Source organism: Protopterus annectens, chromosome 12.part0 (genome assembly GCF_019279795.1).
Source record: "Protopterus annectens isolate FY-2018-M chromosome 12.part0, PAN1.0, whole genome shotgun sequence".
NCBI classification, from domain to species: domain Eukaryota; kingdom Metazoa; phylum Chordata; order Ceratodontiformes; family Protopteridae; genus Protopterus; species Protopterus annectens.
In genome coordinates this window covers 1,268,306,107-1,268,330,942 of record NC_056746.1, presented here as the reverse complement: position 1 = coordinate 1,268,330,942, position 24,836 = coordinate 1,268,306,107, and the positions used below count along the sequence as shown (strand labels likewise).

The 24,836-nt window shown below is 40.3% G+C and overlaps 1 protein-coding gene across 2 annotated transcripts in view; it reads left to right on the top strand.

Moving 5' to 3' along the window:
* The first annotated feature begins 2,281 nt into the window (after nucleotides 1–2,281).
* RBCK1 (RANBP2-type and C3HC4-type zinc finger containing 1) overlaps nucleotides 2,282–24,836 on the top strand; it is a 348,371-nt gene continuing 325,816 nt past the window's right edge. Inside the window, exons 1-2 of one of the 2 annotated variants that reach the window (XM_044090302.1) lie at nucleotides 2,282–2,402; nucleotides 16,336–16,428. In XM_044090302.1, coding sequence (XP_043946237.1) covers nucleotides 16,410–16,428 — 19 coding nt within the window. In that variant the 5' untranslated portion in view covers nucleotides 2,282–2,402; nucleotides 16,336–16,409. The remainder of the gene's footprint in view (nucleotides 2,403–16,335; nucleotides 16,429–24,836) is intronic. The other variant, XM_044090303.1, reaches the window with a different exon arrangement.

The window sequence follows — 24,836 nt, the reverse complement described above, 5'->3', positions numbered from 1 at the left end:
TGAGCCAGAAGATATAGCAAACCTATTGGCTGATAAATTCAGCTCCAGCTTTACCCCTTACTCCCCCTCAACTTTCCATTAGGAAATACCCTCAAGTATAACTCCCCCTGCTATCATTAGGGAGCAGGTTCTTAATGCTCTCTCTAAGGCAAAGAACATCACATCAATGGGCCCAAACAATATCCCACAATGCCTTCTAAATAGCATGAAACATGACCTATCAGGTCCTCTGGAATTGCTATTTAACTGTCGCCTCCAAACAGGCTTCATGCCTCATGAATGTAGAGCAGCAACAGTCATCCATCTGCACATAGGTGGGCTATCTTCAGACCCTGGAAACTACAGACCCATAACTCTCATTAGCCTTATAAGTAAAGCCATGGAAAGAATTATCATGGAAATAATCAGTAGTGATACAGTAAACCTTCAGACACTGGACCCAACCCAGTTTGGTTTCGTCAAGGGCAGGTCATTCGTACTCAACCTGGTGGACTTCTTTGAGAAGGTCACCAAAGCAATGGATGAGGGCAAAATGGTTTACACTGCATACCTTGAATTGGCCAAGGCATTTGACACAATACCCCACTTGGGCATTGTTGAGAAACTCAGGGGGTTAGGAACAAACCCATATGTCACCCGGTCGATAGCCAACTGGCTCACAGACAGGACACAGGAAGTTAGAATTGGGGAGGTCACCTCTACAGTGAGGCCAGTCACAAGTGGAGTCCCTCAGGGATTGGTCCTTGGACCTCTCCTTTTTTGTATTTACTTCTCTGAAGTCAAAGCCAATGTCAATGGTCTCTGGCAGACTCAATTTTCAGATGATTGCAAATTAGGAGCTATCATCGAATCCCACACTGATATAAATGTATTTATTTATTGGTATTTGTTTACTGGGAAAGTCCACTGGGCAAAAAAGAGCCCATTTTCAGTGGAGGCCCAGGGAGAAAAGTACCACAGATACAATACAGATGAGTGTACATGGTTCATTGAACAAAAATATAAAAAATGCATCATAAACACAAGTAGTATAAAAACAAAATGAAGGTGCAATGTACACGATAAAATGAAAGGCATAAAAAACATCAATAAAACAAGAATAGATATTGAGGCACTGGTATTAGTTAAAGCTGTCCAAGGAAGTCACTGTTCCACTGTATTCGGCATTCATCAAACCTGTCATTGAGTACAATGTTCCCTTTGGTATGTACCTAACCAGGCATATCCAACAATTGGAACATCCATAGAAGTTCCTCACTAAAAGAATACAGGGTACAAGTAAAATGTCCTATGCAGACCACCTCAAGTCCCTCTCCCTGTATTCTGTCTCCTACAGGCTTTTGAGGGGAAATCTATACCTGATATACAGAGCATTGTCAGACCCCACTCTGATGGACCTCCTGCATATCCACAAAACAAACAGAACCAGAATTACCTGTTCTAAAGACTTAAACCTTGCCTGTGATATAAATAGGACCTGTTGGAGAGACAAATATGTATCCCAGAGACTACCCTCTCTCTGGAACCGGATCCCCATCCATATGAATCAATGTTCCTCCCTAACCCAATTCAAGTGCAACTTGGATAATTGGATGGGGAACAGGAATTTCATACCTGGTTCGGCACATATGTCTATAATGGATGCAGGCAACCTGTAAATGGTTCATCTCCCAGGCCCCTGTTTGTAAATGCCTGCTTACAGTTATGAAGGGTATCAGAACTTGTCAGAGATTTGGGATGCATGGCTAGGCTTAAAAAGGTCCTTGTGGTCATTAGCCTAGTAAACACCTATGAACCTATAAACTGTAATTTTGCAAGGATACAGTGGGAGTAACATTCATAGTGCATTTTACATTTTGTAAATGTGGAACTCTTACATCTAAAATGATATGCTTTCTTGTCACTTATTCATTTAGATTGGAAACAGACTAACTACTAACTCCATTACTGATGCATGGTCCATTTGTCTGTAGAGATTTCTGAATTTGTACAGTGATATAAAGAAATATTTATGGAAGCTGTACTGACAAACTTTCATTTGCTTTTCTCAAAAAAGAAAAAAAATGCTTTCAACAGTTACAGAACACAGTGAAACACAACTTGTCATCAAATAAAACTGAAAACACTAAGTAGATTGAAGTATTTCTTCCTACAATGCTACCTCACCTCTCACTGTTAGGTTCTGATCCGCTGTTCTCTGTTGGCATCTTGCCAAACTAGAAGGAAGCCACACCTCTGAGCCCTCCCCTCTACTCCATTTTAACAACTTCCTCATTCTGCATCTGCAGTAGTTACAGTTTCATTTTAGGCTTCAAGCTGCAACTTAGATTTGGTCCAAGACAAGCTTCTTATTGACCTTTTGTTTAAACTATAAAAATGATCATAGTTTGAAAAACTGACAGGTGAGACTATGCATTTCTAAAAGATTTATTACGGTTTCCATTTTCTTGATTTATGCTAGGAAAGATAATGATTTAACTATGGTGTTTGACTCGTGTACTGTATTGCTACTTTGACTGTTAAGAACTGAAAATACATTTTGAATTCTGATAGCTAAGATGTGTAGCAAAACAGAAAGCAGGATGATTTGTTTTTAGAGAACGATCGGGACATAATCCTTCCCATTCTAAGTAATTACATTTTTTTGCCATTTAAATTGTTTGCATAGCAATCTTAACAAAAATATGTCAGCTAAAATTTCTTTGATGGAGTTGGGGGAGGGGAATGTTTTAGGAGTAATCAGTTTCTTACAGAAGTTCAGCTGTGTAGTTAGGTCTGCTGTCTTCCTTAGGTGTTGCATCACATGATAGGAAGTGAGATTTTAGTAAGTGAACTTTCGAGGTGAATGTGTTATTTATTTTGTGTGCCCTAAGAAAGCATTTCAGCAATTGCATGAAATTTGTGTGCTTGTTTGGTCTGAATTAAGACAGGAACGCAGCCCGTGTAAATAAGTAAACAAACCAGCAGTAGTGTGTGTGTGTGTGTGTGTGTGTGTGTGTGTGTGTGTGTGTGTGTGTGTGTGTGTGTGTGTGTGTGTGTGTGTGTGTGTGTGTGTGTGTGTTTATATAGGTAGTTAGGCACAGTTTCCTAATTTTGCTTCCCTGATGTGTTTTTTTTTTTTTTTTTTTTTTTTTTTTCAGTAAATCTGCACAGTAGAACATTAGTAAGTAATTTGTAACCCAGTGTCTGTTGACAATGATATAGGGGGAGGAACCTCTGTTTCTGGAAGGCGTTTCAGTTTCTTTTCATTGCATGTAACATGGTTAAAAATGTACAGTTTTCTGAAGTGTCTGCATAGCTGTGTGGTATGCACACATTGGACTTTGGACATTTCCTGTAAAATGCTGCTTCCTTCTTCATTAATTAAAGCTCTGGTTAAATGGATTAATTTCCATTTAGGTCTGACATACAAAGCTAAACATGTTTTATACGTTGTAGTCAGTATAACAAAAACATGCGAATAATGAAGATGTGGATAAGTAAAACCCCTCACCCATTACTGTATCTGTGTAACATTTAATGTGGAAAAGCGACAATCATGTAATGGTGTACCATAGCAAAGGACCATGGAGGAGATCACAACCAGAAGCTCATAGCAGATAAATAGACAAATTCCACATAGGTCATAAAAAAATTGCTATTCGTGACCATAACCAGAGCTCAAAATCATTCTAGTTACTTTGCAGTGGTTTAAAACTACACATTTCCCAGCAGTTCAGAAGTCACTGCCTATTTGGAGTCTTATCTTCTCCCTATATCTTTGTGGGTTTTCTGCAGATACCCCTGGTTTCCTCCCACTTTCCTAAAACCTGCTGGTTAATTGGCTGTACTAAATTGTCTATAAATATCTTTATTGACCTTGTGACCTGGATCATATATGTTGTCTAGACCAGCCTACTCACCCAGTTAAAAATGTTAAAATAAATTATTTTCATGTAAACCCATTAAGGTACGCTGTCATATGACCCTGCTTGTTTACAATGCATGCATTATATTAGCTGCTTTATAGAAAATTATGTCACAATAATTAACAATAAGACATTTATTTATATGGTACACATTGTTTAGCAGTCACTGCCTATCTTTTCCCCTGCAGACCCCCCCCCCCCCAGAAAACTGAGCTGTTCAGGTAATTCATATTACTTTGCAAACTCCAGTGTTTTGTTTGTTGTACTGGTGTTTATAAAATAGCCACCTTCAAATGCCAGTTTTAGTACAGCATTGCTTCAGTGGTTTTGGTCTGCTTTTTGTCCCTTCCAAAGATGGCAATCCACAGACATTCCACAAAGCTCCTATATGTTATCTGAAAGTAGTGTGTCTAAACTGGTACTTAAAATTTTACACTGGATGTTAATATTGGCATCAGGTTTTAAATTAATTGCATCTAAAATATAAACAGCCCAAAATGTAAAGAGACTGTTTTGTGAATTTTTTTTCTGTTAGCTGAAGATTTATGTGAGTTGCCGAAGAATGAGATCAGCAGGCTATTAATAACTTTTTATGCCTTGAACATAGATTACACACTGTATAGTTAGCTTCACACGAGGTGTACTTTCTTTAAAATATTGATTAAACCACAGCAACTCTCAAAAGACTGTAATATTGAAATATGGTTGGAGCACGTGGTAATGTCATATGGATAAAACAAGTACACTACTACTTGCAAGAATTCCAGGATAGTATATTTTAGAGTACTGAAGCCAGTACATTAAAAGATCAGCATTTAGCAGGTCAGACTGGTCCTTTTGTCAGTCTTTTCCATGCTACTTTTTTGTTTCCTTGTCTTACTGTGGATCTTATTCCCTACTCTGTCTTCTTCCTGCTGCCATCATTGGGAGATTATCCGGTATTTTTGGAGGTTGACATTTTTTGTTTATTCACTTGGTGCATTTAGTGCCGTACAATTGTTTATTGCTCTGCACTAGATTAACAACTGCTGGAGCCTTTGTAAGCTTAGCCATGCAACCCAAACATATCCTATGAGTTATTGTGCCTTAGAGGTTACTTTTAGGGGTGTATGTTAGTTAGGGCATGATTTAACAGTTGCCTTTGTCCATCAGAGACATAGGTATCAGACCAGGGTGAATTTCCAATTTCCCATCCACTGGTCCAGGTCACAGTTAAATAGGGTTACGAAGGGTTGAGCTTCACTTGGATGAGAAGTGCATTTCAGAGAATGGGGATTCTCGGAGATAAGTACCTGTCCCTCCAGCATGCCCTATTTAAGTCACAGACAAGGTTTAAATCCTTAGCTCTAGTTCTGGTGCATTTCATTTTGTGGATATGCAAAAGACCATCAGAGCAGAGTCCAGGGATGCCTTGTATGCCAAGCATAAATCGCTTCTCAGCAGTCTGTAGGAAGCAGCATAATGACAGGGCTTTGAGGCAGTCTGCAAAGGACATTGTGTTAACACCCTGTATTCTTTTTGTGAGAAACCTTTGTTGACAGTTGTACATACAGAGGAAGGTGTTATCCTTAAAAGTGGGATGATGATGATGGCTAAGTACAGTGGCCCAATAACTTCGCTGGACCTAGATGCCACATGCCCCTTATACATTGTTGCCTTTGGTTTGAACCAGGCTCTAGTAAAAATTAGTAACAGATATTCACTGTAGCCTCCTTGTGAGCTAGTAAAATGTGCAGGACATCTGTTTTACTGTGACAAATATTGGTTTCCAGAATACCAATAGAAGCCATCTGATTTCACCCACCTATGGCCCTGTGATTCATTTAAGTAGCATGAGTTTGCATGAAATACCACACTTCTCCAAATAATTTAATTTCCAGACTCCTAATGTCTATCCATCTGACTGTCATTATTTATACCTAGGCTTGATAGTACAGGGATACAGCTTAAAACAGGAATTGAGTAGAAGGTGGCAGGAGTATTTTAAGCGAACTAGAGAAGTAGAAGTTGTAGCTGAAAACAGATCAGAAGATTCTTACTAATCATAGGACATTTGGTAGATATGCTAAACCAGTTTGCGGGAGACTGTCCTTGGGACTTTTGCATAAGAGCGTTTGAGAATGAACATGGAAAGTGTTGTACATGAAAATGAGGTTTGCCACTGTAAATGGAGTGAGCATTGTCTGCGGGCCCTGTATAAGAAGTCATCTAATATGTCATACACCAGTGGGAATTGTTAGCACTTTCTGTGCATCCTCTGTGGTAAAAGTGGGAAATTAATGCAGTTGACATCACATGGAGAGGCTGTTTCACACAGTAGTCACAAAGGTACAAATTAATACGTTAATAGGTGTTTACTAGGCTAACAACCACAAGGGCCTTTTTAAGCCAAATCTCTGACAAGTTCTGATACCCTTGATAAGTATAAACATGGGCCTGGGAGATGAACCATTTGTAGGTTACCTGTGTCCATTACAGACATAAGTGCCAAACCAAGGATGAATTTCCGGTTTTCTATCCAATTGTCCAAGTTGCACTTGAATTGGGTTAGGGAGAAACTCTGCTTCACATGGATGGTGAGCCTGTTCCATAGATGGGGTACTCTCTGGGATACATACCTATCTCTCCAGCAGGTCCTATTTATATCACAGGCAAGGTTTGTCTTTAGAATGGGTAATTCTGGTGCTGTTTGTTTTGTGGATATGCAGGTGGTCCATTGGACTGGGTCTGAAAATGCCCTGTATGCGAGGCATAGATCTCCCCTCAAAACTCTGTAGGAGACAGAATACAGGGATAGGGCCTTGAGGCAGTCTGCTAGGACATTTTAGTTATGCCAGCAAACAAAATTCCTCCAAGGTTTAATGTCACAGAATAAAAGCAAGCAACACTCCAGTTGGAGTGCTGCTTGCATTTATTTTGTGACATTAAACCTTGGAGGAATTTGCGACCTAGTGTGCTTCCTTCCAGCCTTTTTACTTCTACATTTTACTTATGCCCTGTATTCTTTTAGTGAGGAACCTCTGTGGATGTTCCAGTTGTTTGGATATGCCTGGTTAGGTACATACCAAAGGGGCATTGTACTCGATGATGGGTATGATGAATGATGAATACAGTGGAACAATGACTTCCTTGGACTTGGATGCCATATCTTTGTTTTATAAGTTGCACAACATAGAATGAGTTCCTCACCACTGTAGACACATGATGATCAAAGTCTAGATTACTATCTATGTGTGTCCCTACGTCCCTGACTATTGGGTCAACTCTAAGGGGTGTGTTGTCAATATGATAGTTACCAGGGGTGGATGACTTCCCAAAGGATACTATTATGCATTTCTTGGGATTTAGTTTTAGTCCATGGCTCTGACACCAGTTGTTTGTCTGTGTCAGCCCCTGCTGGAGAACATTTGTGTCAGTGTGAGATTCAGTGACAACTCCTAATTTGCAATTATCTGCAAATTTAGTCAGCCAGAGACCATTGACATTGGCCTTGATTTCTGAGAAGTAAATGCCAAAAAGGAGCGGTCTAAGGACCTATCCCTGAGGGACTGCACTTGTGACTGGCCACATTGTAGAGGTGGGCTCCCCAATTCTAACTTCCTGGGTCCTGTCTGTGAGCTAGTTGGCTATCCACTGGGTGACATACGGGTTTGTACCTAACCCCATGAGTTTGTCAACTGTGCCCAAGTGGGGTATTGTGCCTAATGCCTTGGCCAATTCAAGGTTGGCAGTGTGAACCATTTTGCCCTTAAACATTGCTTTGGTGACCTTCTCAAAGAGGTCAAAATTACCTCATGTTTGGCTTTGGTAGACTTTATTTGTCCTCTGAGCTGTTTGTTTCATTTCCTGAGAGTGCTTTTATCCTGCTGGGTGCTACACCTCCTAATTTTTGCCATGGTTTTCTTCCTCCTGTTATACAGCCTATTGATTTTGTGATTCCACCAGGGTGGCTTGTTTTTTTAAGTTAGTTCTGTACTTCTTCCTGGTGGGTACAGCTGGCTCTATATGCAGCTATTAACGCACTTGTACAGGGTTTCTGTGAACGGTTCTGCATAGGCAGCAGTGTTATCCAAGTTTATGAGGTGTTGAAATTTTGCCAGATTCTCACTTAATAGCAGGAGGCTAGCGGTAGAATAGTTCTTGAATACTCCAGGTTTAGCTGGGGGTCCAGGTTTCATTTTTACTTCAAAGGAAACCATTTTATGGTCTGATCTACCAGGGAAGACATTACCCCAATCAACAAAAATAAAAAGTCCTATACAAGCAATATTTTTGCCAGTGAACCTAGCATTAATCAGTATATAGTTCTCCACTTCCTTCCACTGGAGGAGCTAGGCATAGAAGGAAGGTGTGATGAAACATGATCCACTCTCCTCTCCTGCATAGGTTACATGAGATCTGGATGGTGTGCTTTCCATGATAGAGACTAGAGAAACTACCACTTATGGTATACGGAGAGTGGTAGGTTGATTGGACGGAACACCCCTTGCAGAACTGCGGGGACATCTTCTGTGGACAGCTCATTGCATACTTCTACCTGATGCTTTGCTGGGTGCATCCAGTAAGGGCCTGGGAGAGTGTTGGTTTATGTTCCAGTATGCTGATTCTGTGGACCCTTTCCCTAACCAAACTCCCTTTGATTCGTAACTGATGAGTTCCACTGTCTGTTAACATGAGGATGTATGCATGCTACCACGCAAACACACAAGCATGGGCATACACACACACACACACACACACACACACACACACACACACACACACACACTTGCACACCAGCCAGCTCCCTACACAATGCAGTTGTGTACAGTGTGGACTCATTACCCTGGCTTTCACAGGCAATTCATGTTTCACTCTTGTCTCCAATGTAGAGAGCCTAACTATTACTCACATGGATAAGTGAGATGCTGTTGGCCATTAACTCCCATTTTCTGCTGCCTGACCCCCTGCAGTGCATGTGTCACTAATCAAGCACTGGCCGTCTTGGCTGAAGTCAGGGCTTCATACATCTGTGCCACAGAGCCAGAAGTAAATGCCTTATCTGTTACTGTACTTCCCTTACCATGCTCATGTTTCTGCTCTTTTTTCTATGTTACTTTCTCACTCTGTTTGCCCCCTACCTCTTAGAAGTCCTGTCCTGCCCTTGTGCTTCTTAAGTGTTGCCAATCAGCCATATGGGTGTACATTCCCTCATTCATTTCTTTTGCAGCTACCAGGGCTAGTAAAACGGAAATAGTATTTGGACATTTTTTTTTCTTTTAGCAATATTTGATGCTTCACATTTATCTAGCTTTACATTTGTCCTCTGAAGGTTAAAGTCTTCATTCAGATGCAATTGTATAAGCCCCCACTCCACAAGAATTTTAAATCACACTGCATCACAGCTATTAGTGATCAGACAGTTGCAATCCCATGTGCGCTGGCTCCTGTTGGAGGACTGCTTCCTGCCTGGGTGAATCCTCAACCAACTGCAAAGGAATGCATTATTGCAAGTGAAGCTGTAGTTTCCTGTGAGAAAAGTTTGCCAATTCAAAAAGGGTGCAAGTTCTGCGCACTTGTTACATGAAAAGTCATGTTACATAACTACAGCTTTAGAATTACCAGACTGAAACCAGACAGGCCACCACCAGCTTTGCAAAATGGAAGTTTAAGGCATATAAACTGCTGAGTATCTTCTGTATTATGCTATTGTGTATACTATTTCAAGTATTCCTTGCCATATTCCTTCTTGTTATGGTCCCACTATGGAAATCCTCTTCCTGGTGCATGCATATGTGTATATTGGCATGATACAGAATTGCACCTATAATAATTTTACTGCAGTTGTTTTATGTTGCTTGTTTTTCTCTTATTAATTTAACCAGTTGTAAATGGTTAATTTGTTTCCATATTAATGCATTTATTCAACTTTCTTTTTGTTAGATCATTTACATGTTTTATTACTAAGTTGTCATCATCACTGTTTTCACCTGTTATTTTGGACTGCATTACTTTAATGTTCTTGTTCATGTAAAGCAGAGCTTTTCTTGCCCCCCCCCCCCCAGGTCACCCACTGAAAATGGTCTGAACTCATTCTCTCTGAGCCTTCTATGAAAAGGTGCAATTGTCTCAATAGGATTTTACCTCTTAAAAGCTTGTGTAAGTAAATACCTGTGGAATTTTAATATATTCCTGACTGCTCATTGGCCAAGTCAGATTCCACATAAGAATTAAATGTGCAGCCAATTAGTCACTGTGTTTGTTCTCCCTGCCCATAAAGCCCCGTCAGATTTAATTTCCTTGCTGTTTTCCTGTTCTCTTCCCTCGACTTCTCATCCTACTGTTTAAGTATGGTTGCACTATTCATATTCCTGCACAAGAGTGCTCTACAAAATAATTTAGTAAGCTTATAAACAAATATTGGGCTACTTAACTTTATAATTAAAATGGGCTAGTTACTTTATTAATAAACAATATGTCCTCCCACAAGTTGGTGTCATGGGGTCGCAGCTTCTGTTGTTATGGAGATATGGAGGAGGTCTCGTATTATGTGGCCCAGGCGGGTATGACCCTAGTCCTGAGCAGCATCCTACTGTCCCCCAGAATAATACCACAGTACAAGCAGAAAATGACTGATTTCAACAATTGGTGTCATTCTAAGGGGATCTAGTATCTGTCTGCTTGGGATGACATGATTGACAGACCTCGATGCTTTGTCAAAGATGGCTTGCATTTGTCATCCCTGGGTTTCCGGATACTCGCTAAGGCTCTTGCCACCCCTATAGTGCCTTTTTTAGGCAATGTTCCAAAGACCAAATTACCCCCATAACAGCTATAAATAAATGCAATCTGAGGGTCATGATGCTCAATGCTAGAAGTCTAAATCTTGAGATGCACTTGCTCGAACTACTCCTCAAAATAGAGAACATTGACATTTGTGCTGTAACAGAGACCTGGTTTAAAGCAGCAGAAAGCACCCCTGCACTACCAAGCTATAACTCATTCCACTCCTTTCGGCCCCAGAACAGGGACCGAAGCTCCAATGGTGGTGGTGTCTCCATATTCTTAAAGGATATACACATCCCCAGACTGTTAGCCAAGCATAACGCATCCAAGATACTTCAGGTACAACTAACATTGGGTAAGATGGCGATTTCAGGTCGTAGCCTGCTGTAGGTCCCCAACCATGTCCCAAGACTCTCACTACATGTTCAAAGCACCCTGGAAAATATTGGGGTCCAACCCAACACTCTCATACTAGGTGACTTCAACTACCCCTCCATCAACTGGGAAAACTACTGATGCACCAATACACTGGCCCAACGTTTCCTGGAATTCATCAGTTCCAATGCCCTGGACCAGCTCATTCTTACCCCCACTAGAGGAAGCAACATCCTTGACCTGGTTATTACTGACATGGGCAACGCTTGCTCTACGCCAGTAGGCAATTCCACCCTGGTTAGATCTGACCACAAACTAATCACCATGGAAATCCATATCTCATCCACACACCCCGCAAAGGTAACCACCATGAAAAATTTCTCCAGAGCTGACTTTGGGCTCCTAAAAACAGAGGTGGCTAACTTCATGGCACCCATGTCAATGGAAAATAGATGCATGACTGCTGAATCATACACCAATGCACTGTAAAAACACACATGTAAATCCATGGAACTAGCCATCCCCAACAGAACCAAGATGCTCTCCTCCAAAAAAAGGAAGCCAATCTGGTGGTCCCCTGCCATTAGTAAACTCTACAACAGAAGGAAGAAACTGTTGCAGAAAAAGGTGGAGTCTCAAGACTGGAAAAACTCCCTTATTAGCCTCAACAAAAAGTTGAGATCCCTCATCAAAACCTCTAAAGCCAGCTATGAAGGCAGAATTGTGGCAGTCACTAAAAACAACCACAAAGCCTTCTATAGTTATATCAAGAATCTCCATGGCAATACCCAGGTTTGCTCTGAGTTACTGCACAATGGTACCTCCTATGCTGAGCCAGCAGATATTGCCAATATACTGGATGACAGATTCAGTGCCAACTTTACCCCTCTCTTCCCCCCTAAAGGACCAATCACAATACTGGAGGAATGCTAGGCACCCAGCATTACTGCAGCACAGGTTAAAGATGCATTGTCCAAGGCCAGGAATACAGCTTCCATGGGACCTGACAACATCCCTGGATGTGTTCTATATGAACTACAAAGTGACCTGGCACCACATCTGTGTGACCTGTTCAATCGCAGCCTCACCTCAGGCTTTCTCCCTACCAAATGGCGCACTGCTACAGTCATCCCTCTCCATAAAGGGGGAGCAACTACAGACCCTGGGAATTATCGCCCCCATTAGCCTGACTAGTCTGATATGCAAGGCTATGGAGCATATCATCATGTAACTAATTAACAATGATACAGGGAATCTCCAAACTCTAGATCCCACGCAATTGTGAAAGGTAGATCATGCCTGCTCAACCTGGTTGACTTCTTTGAGTCTGTCACCAGAGCTGTGGATGAGGGCAAGGCAGTTCATGCAGCCTACCTTGATCTGGCCAAGGCCTTTGATACCATTCCCCACTAAGGAATTATTGCTAAACTCGCCAAACTAGGCATCAACCCCTATATTCCTAGGTATTTATTTATTTTATTTTATTTTATTTTACATTTGTTGACCGGGCTAGTCCAGCTGGATAATTTCCATTTTCAGTGGAGGCCCGGGGAGAAAAGCTCCACAATTAAAACAAGGTTAAACATTTAAGCAACAATGCATACATGTTAGTGTAGTAGAAAATACAGCGAAAAAAAAACAGGTAAAAAAACAAATAGCCTAAGCTATATATTCATATTTTTTTTTTTTTTTTTTAGAACAGTACAGTAATTTAGTCATTTGAAATAGCAGGGAAAGATAGTGATTTTTACGTAGGGAGGTATGGCTGAAGAGCGAAGAAGTCATTTAGTCTGGATTGGTACAGGAGCAGAGCCAGAAGTTGTTAAGATGCAATAGAAGTTGTTTTTTGAAAAGTTGAAAGGAGTCTAGTGAGGTAATGTGTGGGGGGAGGTTATTCCATATTTTCCCTATGGAGTTTGAAAATAGACAGTTACCTGCTGAATTTGTAATTCTAGTTGTGGTGACTTGTATCTTTTGACAGATCGCAACTGTTTCAAGTTTTGTAGGGAGTAAGGAGGTTACTGAGAGCTGGTGTTTTGTTGGTTGATAAAGAATGTTATGTGTAATTAAGAGTTGTTGATAGATAAGCTTGTTAGGTAGTTCTAACCATTGTAATTGTTTTAAGTTATTACAGTGGTGAGTTCTGTACTGGGATGCTATGGCAAAGCGGGCTATATTATGATAGGATGTAGTTATTTTTTCAGGTTACCTTTAGAGAGATTGGTGTAAATAGAGGAAGCATACAGTAGGGTGGAGATAAGATGTGATTGAGCTAAGGTGGTCCGTGCTTCTGGAGTAAGGAAGGGTTTTATTCTGTACAGTGAACCTATCTTTTTATTTACTGCTTTTATAGTGTTATTGATATGACAATCATAGTTAAGATTATTATCAATAGTAACACCAAGCAGTTTGGTAGTAGAGTCTGGGGAGATAAGAGAATTGTCAGCTGCAGTAATAGTAAAATTTAGTTGAGGAGATTTGTGGGTAGGTGAGAATAGTAATAGTTTTGTTTTCTTGGAGTTGAGAAGGAGACATCTTTTTGAGAACCATTGTTCAACGGTTGAAAAGGTAGATTGTGTAAGTGACTGGAGTTCAGATTGGGTGGGAGCTGTACAGATGATGGTAGACTCATCTGCATATTGTATGCAGGTAGTGTTATGGATAGATGATTGAAGATCATTAATAAAGATCGAGAATAAGAGTGGGCCTAATATTGATCCTTGAGGTACTCCTAAGGAGATAGGTAGTAGAGCAGATAGAGAATTTTTCCAGAGTACTGCTTGTTGTCGGTTTTCAAGGTAGGATGAGAACCACGTTAAGGAGGAAAAATCCAAGGCAAGTGAGTTTAGTATGTGTAGGAGAAGTTTATGGTTGACCATGTCGAAGGCTTTTGAACTACAGGTAAAACTTTGAACTACAGGTAGATTGCAAACTGTCTCACAGATGGAGTCCGATACTTTCGCACTGTGGGTTTTAAGTCAGACTGCCAACCAGTCACGAGTGGAGTCCCACAGGGATCGGTCCTGGGTCCTCTTCTGTTTGGCATCTACTTTTCAGAAGTCCACGCTAATATGGAAGGACTGTGGCTGACGAAATTCGCAGATGACTGCAAGCTGGGAGCTTTTATTAACTCCCCAAGTGATATAGACATCCTACAGAAAAGCCTCACTGAGACCAATGACTGGTGTCGAAACCATGGCCTTAAGCTTAATGCCAGAAAATGCGTCATCATCCCCATTGGGAAGAACTCGGTTCCCACTAATTACCACATTGATAGGAGCCCACTGAACACCGAAGGCGTTATAAGTGATCTGGGGACACAGGTTGACAGCAACCTCTCCTTCGACCCCCACATTGCCACTTTAGTCAGAAAGTCCTTCTATGTGGCACATCTCATTACCAAGGGAAGAAAGAGGTCATCATCTCTCTCTACTCTTCCCTCATTAGGGCAATCATTGAGTATAATTCCCCATTTGGCATGTACTTCACTAGACACATGCAACAGCTGCAAAGGCCACAAAAGTGCCTCACGAAGAGGATCCTAGGCCTTAAACATATGTCCTACATGGACAGACTCAAATAACTCCAGCTATTCTCTGCTTCATATCGTCTACTAAGAGGTGATCTCTGCTTGACTTACAAAGCCATGTCTGATCCACTCCGCACTACATGCTCCAGAGACCTCAACCTCATTATCACAATCAACAGAACATGCTGGAGGCACAGTTTCATAACCCAGAGACTGCCCATGCTCTTGAATAGACTTCCCATACATGTCAAGCAGAGCACCTCATTGGCCGCCTTCAAGAGAAATCTTTGAGTGGATGGGAAATGGAAGGTTCACCCCGGGGATCACTCCAGTGACTGTACTCGACAGAGGTACTGGGAACTAAGATCGGGTGGCACAATGCCAAGGTAATCATATGTGCTAGGCTTGTAAGGGCTCCAGGCTATTAGTCTAGTACACACCTATGAACCTATAATACACAAATTGGGGTCCTCAGTTAACATGTTGTTGCTCATTAACTGCTGCTGTTTCATTATTGCTGGAAGAATAACCTTGTCGAGGTGGAAATAAATAAAAAGGCAGACAAACAGGCAGGTAAGTAGATGTGCTTTAAAAGATGTCAAAATATTTCCAACTGTGGGATATAGCAGTGGGATTTTATCTTGTGCAGTTTTATACTGGAAGGCGGACATTAGCAGGGCTGCCTATTAAAAGTCTGACAAGCATAATTGTGATCCCCAGAAAACTGAGAACTGAAGTGAGGATTGTATGCGTGTGAGTGAGGATTGTATGCGTGTGTGTGTGTGTGTGTGTGTGTATATATGTGTATATATATATATATATATATATATATATATATATATATATATATATATATATATATATATAATTATATATGTGTGTGTATTCAAACATTGCAGTATCTCTGAGTATTCCTGTTGTTACACGGTACAGCAATCTTAGAGTTAGTGTATAAGTGACAGTGGTGTACTGTATGCAGCCCCGAAAACTCCTTAAATTTGAAACAGTGTTTCAAAGTTGCTGTTTTTTATTAGACTCAAAGTTTAATTTTCAAAGCATTAAGACTGTCAGTATCAGATCCCACAATCCTGATAAGGAGCGCATAAGAGGTAATGCCCCCTGTGTTGGGAGTTGGGCCGTGTGTTTTCTTTTTTACTTCTCTGTCTCGAGACTGAAGAAAAGGAGGCATCTCCACGTCCTTCACTGTCTCTGATCCACCTGTGTTGTGGTTCAGTGTGCTTTGCATTCCAAACTACCTCCAGTATTCCGTTAGTGCTGAATACTCATACCTGTCTGTACTATTCCAGGTGAGATTAGCTGTAGCTATACTCAGGAGCACAGCACTTTCATTTGCTTTGCTGCTGTTTATAATATTCTGATGGTTGCATAACAGCAACCTGCTTATTCATACTCCAAGCATCACAAAGTCAGTTTTTTTCATTAGCTCCTTGTCTTCCTTCTCTGCTTCGCATAGGGGAGCCTCCTGTCGAGAACTACTGTAAGGACAGGATGACTCCCCCACCTAATACTGTAACCTCTTCACCTCATTTAGCTTCATTGTCATGTTGTCAGAGACAGATGTGCAGAATTTGCTGTTCTTTTTTGGTCATGTTTGGAAGTACATCTCCTTTTGACTGAGGATCTTGGCATTACACTATTCATGTCACTGGCAGTGCCTCTAATTTCAGGATTAGTACACATCTGTATTAGTTTCAGTTACTTCCTGTACATTTTCACATGATTTTATGTTATCTGCAGGTAATGACCGCACTACAGCTGGAGGTGGTGTTTAAGCCCAGATTGACGGTGTGCTATAGGAAGTGTCAAGAAGAATGGACCCCATTAAGAAAGGTCAGAATGCAACATAAGTTAACCTGAAGCAGAAAAGAACTCTTGTTTACTTTTACAACATGGCATGATATTGTCATAATAAGTGATATAGTTGTCCTACAGGAAATACATGGCATGATATTGTCATAATAAGTGATATAGTTGTCCTACAGGAAATGAAGAGTTGCAGTGGTGGTGTTCATTTCATTTTTTTAATTACTGTACTCATTCTTATTGTAACTGTTCTGTCACTTATCGAGATTTCATAAGAAAAACAGTAAATACAGGCAATAGAAGAAGGCCATTGACCCTTGGGTAGATGGTTTTCCCCAGCATTCGCATTCATGCGCACACCCACAGAAGCGCATTCATTGTCTTCTCCTCCATCTCATGCACTTTTGAACCCTTCCGTGATTTGACAGTCTGACACCCTTGTGTCCCACCACCTTCACTGTTAAGCAGAATTTCCCACAGAATGCACTTTCTATTTTTGTCTTCTGCAGTACTCGGCAGATTCTCCATGAATGCTGCTCCAGATTAAGGATCATGTCCGTTATCACATAACATATGCATTGCAGTTGTGGCTGAAAGGAGCCACAGGAAAGCATGGTGGTAAGCAGGATGCAGTTTTGAAAGAACCCCTGTCCTGTCACCTAACACATCAAGTGAGCATGTGAGTGTGGCAGCCCTGAGGTGTTTGAAACTGACAGTACTCTTATATAAATCTGTGCAGTCTTACAGCCTATCCCAACCTCGTGTGGGCACTGACGAGTTGTAGATCTTCATCGTAGTGCACTTGAAATTGTTCTTTTATGCTTGGGGCTTACTCTCCAACTAAGACTAGCCACGTTGTAGAAGGACTTCTTGCAAGTGGACTATCAGATTCAGTTGATATATTTTGAGTAAGTTTGTTCTTGGTTGGCTGGCATCCAAGATACACCACCACCTTGCTTATGGCTGTCTCATGCTTATCTGTACAACATTTATATTTCTTCCTACACTTTACACTTGTACCGCTGAGGCCAGTTATGTTTCCTGTACTTTGTTCAGGATTCAATGAATGAAAAATGGTAAATGACAAGAGTGCCTTCTCTTGAGCGAAGCACCAAAATTATTTGTTTATCTCTTGACCGCAACACAGGCTATACATAATTGCTACTTATTTGCTGTAACATCCACTTTTTGTTGTCTAATCATAAGCTGGTAGCTGTTTGTAATTTTTTATTAGACGTGTATTCCCTTTTTACAGTAATCTCTTGTAAACTGAATATATTTTGTGTGGAGCTTTACTCCCCAGGCCTCTGCTGAAAAGGAACCTTATGCACAGTCAGACTGTCCTAGTAAACACATGGAAATAAATAAGTAAATAAATGCTATAAAATGGACAATTCATTCAGGCATGGAACCAGGCATGTCCATTCTACAGTTGTACTAGGCAGTTCCACTCTATGGAAGGACATGGAAGGATAAAGTCCTGACTCCTGCTTGTGCTGGCATGTGGGGAGCAAACTGAAGAGGCATAGACTGCTCTGCTGTCTCTAGTAAGAGTGGTGGGGTCATGCTCTCAGTTTAGGTCCTGGATCACTTGAACATGTTTATTTACAAGTGAGGCATGGCCATTTTATCATGTCACATAAGGAAATGTGAAAGGCCATCAAAAAATGTCCATTGCATATCATACCCTTGGACACTGATGACCAAGTGCAGTGGGCCAACAACAGATGAGTTGAACCCCCATATTCCTCTGCATGGGTGGTGTCCCCACTCCTAGTTTATTTGATTCTTGCCCCCTCTAGGGACCAGGGGAAATAAAATGATCCGTGGAATAGGCAAGGAGAAATCTGATGGTCAGCAGAAGAGTGAACCAAAGAAAAAATAATTTGTACTGGTCCGCAGAAGAGTGAACCAAAGAAAAAAATCATTTGTACTGGTCAGCAGAAGAGTGAAACAAAAATCATTTATACTAGTCAGCAGAAGAGTGAGCCAAAGAAAAAATCATTTGTACTGGTCAGCAGAAGAGTGAACCAAAGACAAAAATAATTTTTACTGGTCAGCAGAAGAGTGAATCAAAGACAAAAATCATTTGTTCTGCTTTGTGGATTTCGGTACATGGCAGTCGGAGAGGAGATAATTATATGACCCCCCCCCCCTTAAGAAAATTAGATTTCCAGTGAATGCTAAATCCTCCATATGTATGTAGCTGATATCTAGCAATCCAAGCCTATCCTTTATTTTTTAAAGATCCATCCAAAACAGTTTGATTAAACATTTTTTGGAAAGCACATTTCCGCTAGTACAAGAAGCAGTCACAGTTTGTGATCTGAAGGGTTGAGGGTGTGGGCTTGCATTGTTCCTTGCTTGCATGTTGTGTTATTCTGTGAAAGATTTTTAACTCCTTCATGTTCCCGTAGTAGTCTGGAAAAAGTATTCTGCGTCTTATTGGCATCATGGCACAAGTGGCTAGAACTGACTTCCCTTTTTTAGTTGACTTTTAAAAAGTTTAACGAGACAAAGTATTTTTGAAAGATACCCCCAACATATAGCATGAAAATTCAATAAAGAATTATGGTATGCAGTAACAGTTTGATATAAAATTAACACAAGTATAAGTAATAGTGGAAGATGTGGCTCAGCTGAACACCCATGGAATTCTCATGCTGAAAAGAAGCTTGACTGAAAACAAAAATCTTTGAATTCATAAATTTGATTTATTCATCACTGTGAATAGCTTTGTTGTAAAGCCCACAATGTCTAGATTTTGCAACATTCCTATGTGCTAGATGGGGAAAAAGCCATAAAAGAATTAATCTTCTTGAAGAGGAAGAACAGTAGCACTTAATCATCATCTTCTTTCGACTGTTCCTGTTGGGGGTCGCCACAGCGGATCACCTGTTTCCATTTCTTCCTGTCCTCTGCATCTTGCTGTGTCACACCAACCACCTGCATGTCCTCTCTCACCACATCCATAAACCTTATCTTAGGCCTTCTTCTTTTCCTGCTACCTGGTAGCTTCATCCTTAGCATCTTTTTCCCCAATGTACTCAGCATCCCTCCTCAGCACATGTCCAAACTAACGTAATCTTGCCTCTCTGACTTTGTCTCCAAACCTTCCAACCTGGGCTGACCCTCTAATATACTTATTCCTAATCCTGTTCACCCTCGTCACACCCAGTGCAAATCTTAACATCTTTAACTCTGCCACATCCAGCTCTAACTCCTGCCTTTGTCAATGCCACTGTCTCCAACCCATATAACATAGCTGGTCTCACTACCCTCTTGTAGACGTTCCCTGTCATTCTTACAGGTACTCATCTGTCACAAATCACTCCTGACACTCTTCTCCACCCACTCCATCCTGCTTGTACTCTCTTTTTCACCTCTCTTCCACACTCACTGTTACTCTGAACTATTGATGCCAAGTATTTAAACTCATCCACCTTCGCCACCTCTACTCCCTGCATCCTCACCATTCCTCTATCCTCCCTCTCATTCACGCACACATATTCTGTCTTAGTCCTGCTGACCTTCATTCCTCTTCTCTCTAGAGCATATCTCCATCTCTCCAGGGTCTCCTCCACCTGTTTCCTACTCTCACTACAGATCACAATGTCATCTGCAAACATCAAAGTCCACGGGGACTCCTGTCTGATCTCATCTGTCAACCTGTCCATCATCTTTGCAAATAAGAAAGGACTCAGAGCTGATCCTTGATGTAATCCCACCTTCAACTTAAACGCATCTGTCACTCCCAATGCAGACCTCGCCGCTGTCACACTACCCTTGTACATATCCTGTACCACTCTTACATACTTTTCTGACACTCCCGACTTCCTTATACAATACCACAACTCCTCTCTAGGCACCCTGTCATATGCTTTCTCTAAGTCTACAAAAAACACAATGAAACTCCTTCTGACCTTCTCTGTACTTCTCCATCTACACTCTCAGAGCAAACATCGCATCTGTAGTGCTCATGACACCATACTGCTGATCATTGATTATCACGTCCCTTCTTAACCTAGCTTCCACTACTCTTTTCCATAACCTCATGCTGTGACTAATCAATTTAATCCCTCTGTAGTTACTACAGCTCTGCACATCACCCTTATTCTTAAAAATTGGTACCAAAACACTTTTTCTCTATTCATCAGGCAGCCTCTCACTTTCCACTACTCTTTCCCATAACTTCATGCTGTGACTGATCAATTTAATCCCTCTGTAGTTACTACAGCTCTGCAGATCACCCTTATTCTTAAAAATCGCTACCAAAACACTTTTTCTCCATTCATCAGGCATCCTCTCACTTTCCAAAATTTCATTAAACAATCTGGTTAAAAACTCTGCTGCCATTTCACCTAAACACCTCCATGCTTCCACAGGTATGTCATCTGGACCAACAGCCTTTCCATTCTTCACCCTCTTCATAGCTATCCTTACTTCCTCCTTGCTAATCCATTGCACTTCATGATTCACTGTCCTCACATCATCCAACCTTCTCTCCCTCTCATTCTCTTCATTCATCAACCCCTCAAAGTAATCTTTCCATCTGCTCAACACACTCTCCTCGCTTGTAAAAGTATGTTTCCAACCTTTCATACAACTCTTCACACGGGATGACAATCCCACTTCTTCTTTGCCAACCTCTTTCTCTGTATACTCTCCTGTACTTCCTCATTCCACCACCATGTCTCCTTGTCATCCTTCCTCTGTCCAGATGTCATACCAAGCACCTTTCTAGCCATCTCCCTTACTAGCTCTGCTGTAGTAACCCAGTTATTTGGTAACTCTTCACTGCCACCCAGTGCCTTTCTTAACTCTTCCCTGAACTCCACCTCACTATTACCCTTTTGCACTTAAATAGAAGTTAAACAATGTCTGTTATTCTAGAAAGAATTTACTATTTGTTACGTATTTATTTACTTTAGCACAGGGTCATATAGCAGTCCTAGATATTTTTATGTTAAAGAATTGAAGAAGACAGACAAAGTCTCTGTGTTTGGTCAGCTGCACTATTGGTTAATAAGAGGCAAAATAAATTGTGGTATAAAAAGTAATGGTATGAAGCAAGCTTTGAGCAAAACCAGCTTGACAATCAAATATTGTGTATGTGTGCACAGCAAGTGAAGTCACCACTACATAGATAAATAGAGAAACGTATGAGCATAAAACAGACGAGGAGTTAAATAAGCATTCAGAAACGGGAGATAAAGTAGGACATTGTAATAAAACAGACAAGTTAAGTAAGCATTCAGAAACGGGAGATAAAGTAGGACACGTTGTAATAAAACAGACGATGAGTTAAATAAGCATTCAAAAACGGGAGATAAAGTAGGACACGTTGTAATAAAACAGACGATGAGTTAAATAAGCATTCAAAAACGGGAGATAAAGTAGGACACGTTGTAATAAAACAGACGATGAGTTAAATAAGCATTCAAAAATGGGAGATAAAGTAGGACACGTTGTAATAATAATGGATCTTAATAAAGAAAGCCAAGTGGGTTTAAAAAGGAGGCTGGACAAGAGGAGGCATCATTTTATCTTAAACTTGAAGTAGGTGTTGCACAGCATTTAACCAGCCTTTCGGAATTGAGCTAGAAACAGCATCTAGTAAAGATGTGCTAAAACAAAAACAAGTATGTGTATGTTGTTTTCTTTTTTTTTTAAACACCTTTATTGAATTATCACTTGTGATATAGGCAAATTTACATTCATATAAAAGTAATTGAACTATATTAACATAATAAACATTATACTTCACATATATTGCTGTATATCATATAATCTAAGCAATATTACATAAACTATTCAATTCATGCCTTATTTTAAACAAGAAACATCTTCATTAAATCATCACTTACTACATAGGGAATCATACATTTATATAAATGAAAACAAACCACACCGACACAATCCTAGTTGCAAGCATTTTACATCACAAACCATACCGAAATTATGTATCACTTATCTACTCAATCTTTCTCTCAAACATTACATAGAAGTATAGTATGTTGTTGAACGCAAACATGAGATTTTTGAAAACTTGTACTGCAAAATCTGAAAATGCAAAATAAGCACGGAGACATTGTGGCAGACTGTTAGCAATAGATACTGAGAATTAATGAACAGAATGATTTATTCAAATTAGACATAGGTACAGGATGTAACACTTCTTAGAAAGTACTGAAGAAAGAATTGTTTGCATACTGTTAACTTTTTTTTTTGGCCACTGACTTGAACCAGTGCATCAGAAACTGCAGACATGAATTTAAAAATAAGGAGCACGATATTCTTTTCAACAATTGCATTAAAGAAAGAAAATGTCCCTAATGGTTTGGGTTGCAAGGATTGTGTGAAGCTAGGAATGGTAAAGCAAATTTACACCGTGAAACTCATTTGTGCATGTGAACCTTCACATTGCCACAGAGTCATTTCAGATACAGTGAAAAGCTAGAATACAGATATTGTTTTTTAGTTTGTCCAAATCTTTTGGGTTTCTAATCCCTTGACTGAAATGGACCCCATTCCTAAGTTAAAGTACAATTAAAGTTCATGAAATTAGTATTGTTTCATTCTTTGATGTTAGCCAAAAAGGCTCTTCACAGCATCCACAGTGTTCCCAGTAATGACTCCTTCTGCAGTTCCCACGGGGTTATATGGATTGATAACGTATCTAAATATGATTGTACATAGATTATTTTTTATAAGACCCTTTGCTCCTACTACTATTGGAACTGTCTGGGTATCCTTTTCTTCCCCATTGCTCTCGTTTCTAACTGCAGATCCTGATATTCTATGACTTTGTGTCTCCCTGTACGCTGGGTGTGGCGATTTCAACAATCAGTGCTACTTTTCATGGACTACTTTGTCTGGTTTTCTAGCATTTGTCTTTTGAAGTGTTGATAATGGGTGATCCCATGTGATATAAACTTCATCATTTTCTACGATGCTTTGTGGCTTATGTTTCCAGTGTTTTTCAGCCACTTCAGTACCATAATGTTTGCACAATCACCAGTGCAACAGCCTTGCCACATTATTATGCCTTTCAGTATACAGTCCTTCTGCCATTAGTATGTTGCAGCCAGCAATGAGGTGTGCGACTGTTTCCAATTTGGTTTTACAAAACCTACATTTATCTGTTTCTCCCACATGTTCAATGGACTTTGTAAACCAGCGTGTACGTAGCCCACTATCATGGGCCGCCAATATTAACCTTTCATCTCTTGGTTTGAATTTGCCGCCTCTTAACCATTCTTGCATTCTTCCCTGATCAACATGAGGTTCTTCCAGAAGTTTTCTATACTTACAACTATAGTTATGCATTTCCCCCATTGCTTGTCTTCTCCTCTGGTCCTTCACCTTATACTCTCTTTTGTTTTTTGGCACATTCAGTTGCTGCCTGGTTTTTATCCACTTCTGGTTTGATTTCCATTCCTGCTTGATGGCGATATGCTTCTGCTAGATTAAGCAGAGAAGTCATCTTAGATTTAGTCTACTCGGGTTTCAAAACTTTCACAATGCTTGGGTCTTGTGAGGTCAACAGATATGTGTGGAGTCTCACAATTGCAGATCTATACATGTAATCAATTTCAAGGAGGCCCATCCCTCCTTCGGAACAGGGAATATAAAATCTTGGTATACACTGATTTTTATAAATCATTTGGAGTGAGCATGAAGCATCCTTCTTGTTTTCCTCTCTAATCTATCGAACGTGTTTTGGGGCCAGTCACTCCAAAATGGTAAGTTAGGACAGGAAGAGGAAATTGGTTTGTAGCTTGGATTTTCTTCCTAGATGTCAACTCTGTTTTTAGGATTAAAAGTATTCTTCACTAAGTTTTATTTGCGTTTGTTCATGGTTTATTGTTGATCCTTCATCAATTCCCAAATATTTATACACTCCCTCTTGCTCAAGTTCTTTTATATTACATTCTTGTCCCAAACTGATGTTTTCTTGGTGCTGCAGTTTTCCTGCTTTAAAGGTTGCCTTTGCACATTTATCAAGACCAAATAACATTCTTATATCATCTGAAAAAAGTTTTGACAACCTGCAGTTGTGCTTTCAATTTCTCATCTGATGAGCTATACAGTTTTAAATCATTGACAAAGAGAAGATGAGAAGTCTTTACGCTTTGTTGTTTTTTAGGAGCCAAATTATAGCCATGGCCTAAACTGTTATGTAAACGGCATAATTGGTTAAGCGCAAGGCAGAATAGCAATGGTAACAGAGAGTCACCCTAGAATATCTCCCTTTGAATTTTTATCCCTGAGATAATAATTTATCCTTTATCGTGACTTAATTGCAAAGTGGTCTGGCACTGTTTCATGGTCACTGTAATGTAGTCGATCAGTGCAGGGTGTATCTTACACATTTTTAAGGACTTTTTTTTTTCTTTTTTTTTTTTTTTATCCATGAATGTGGGATACTATCA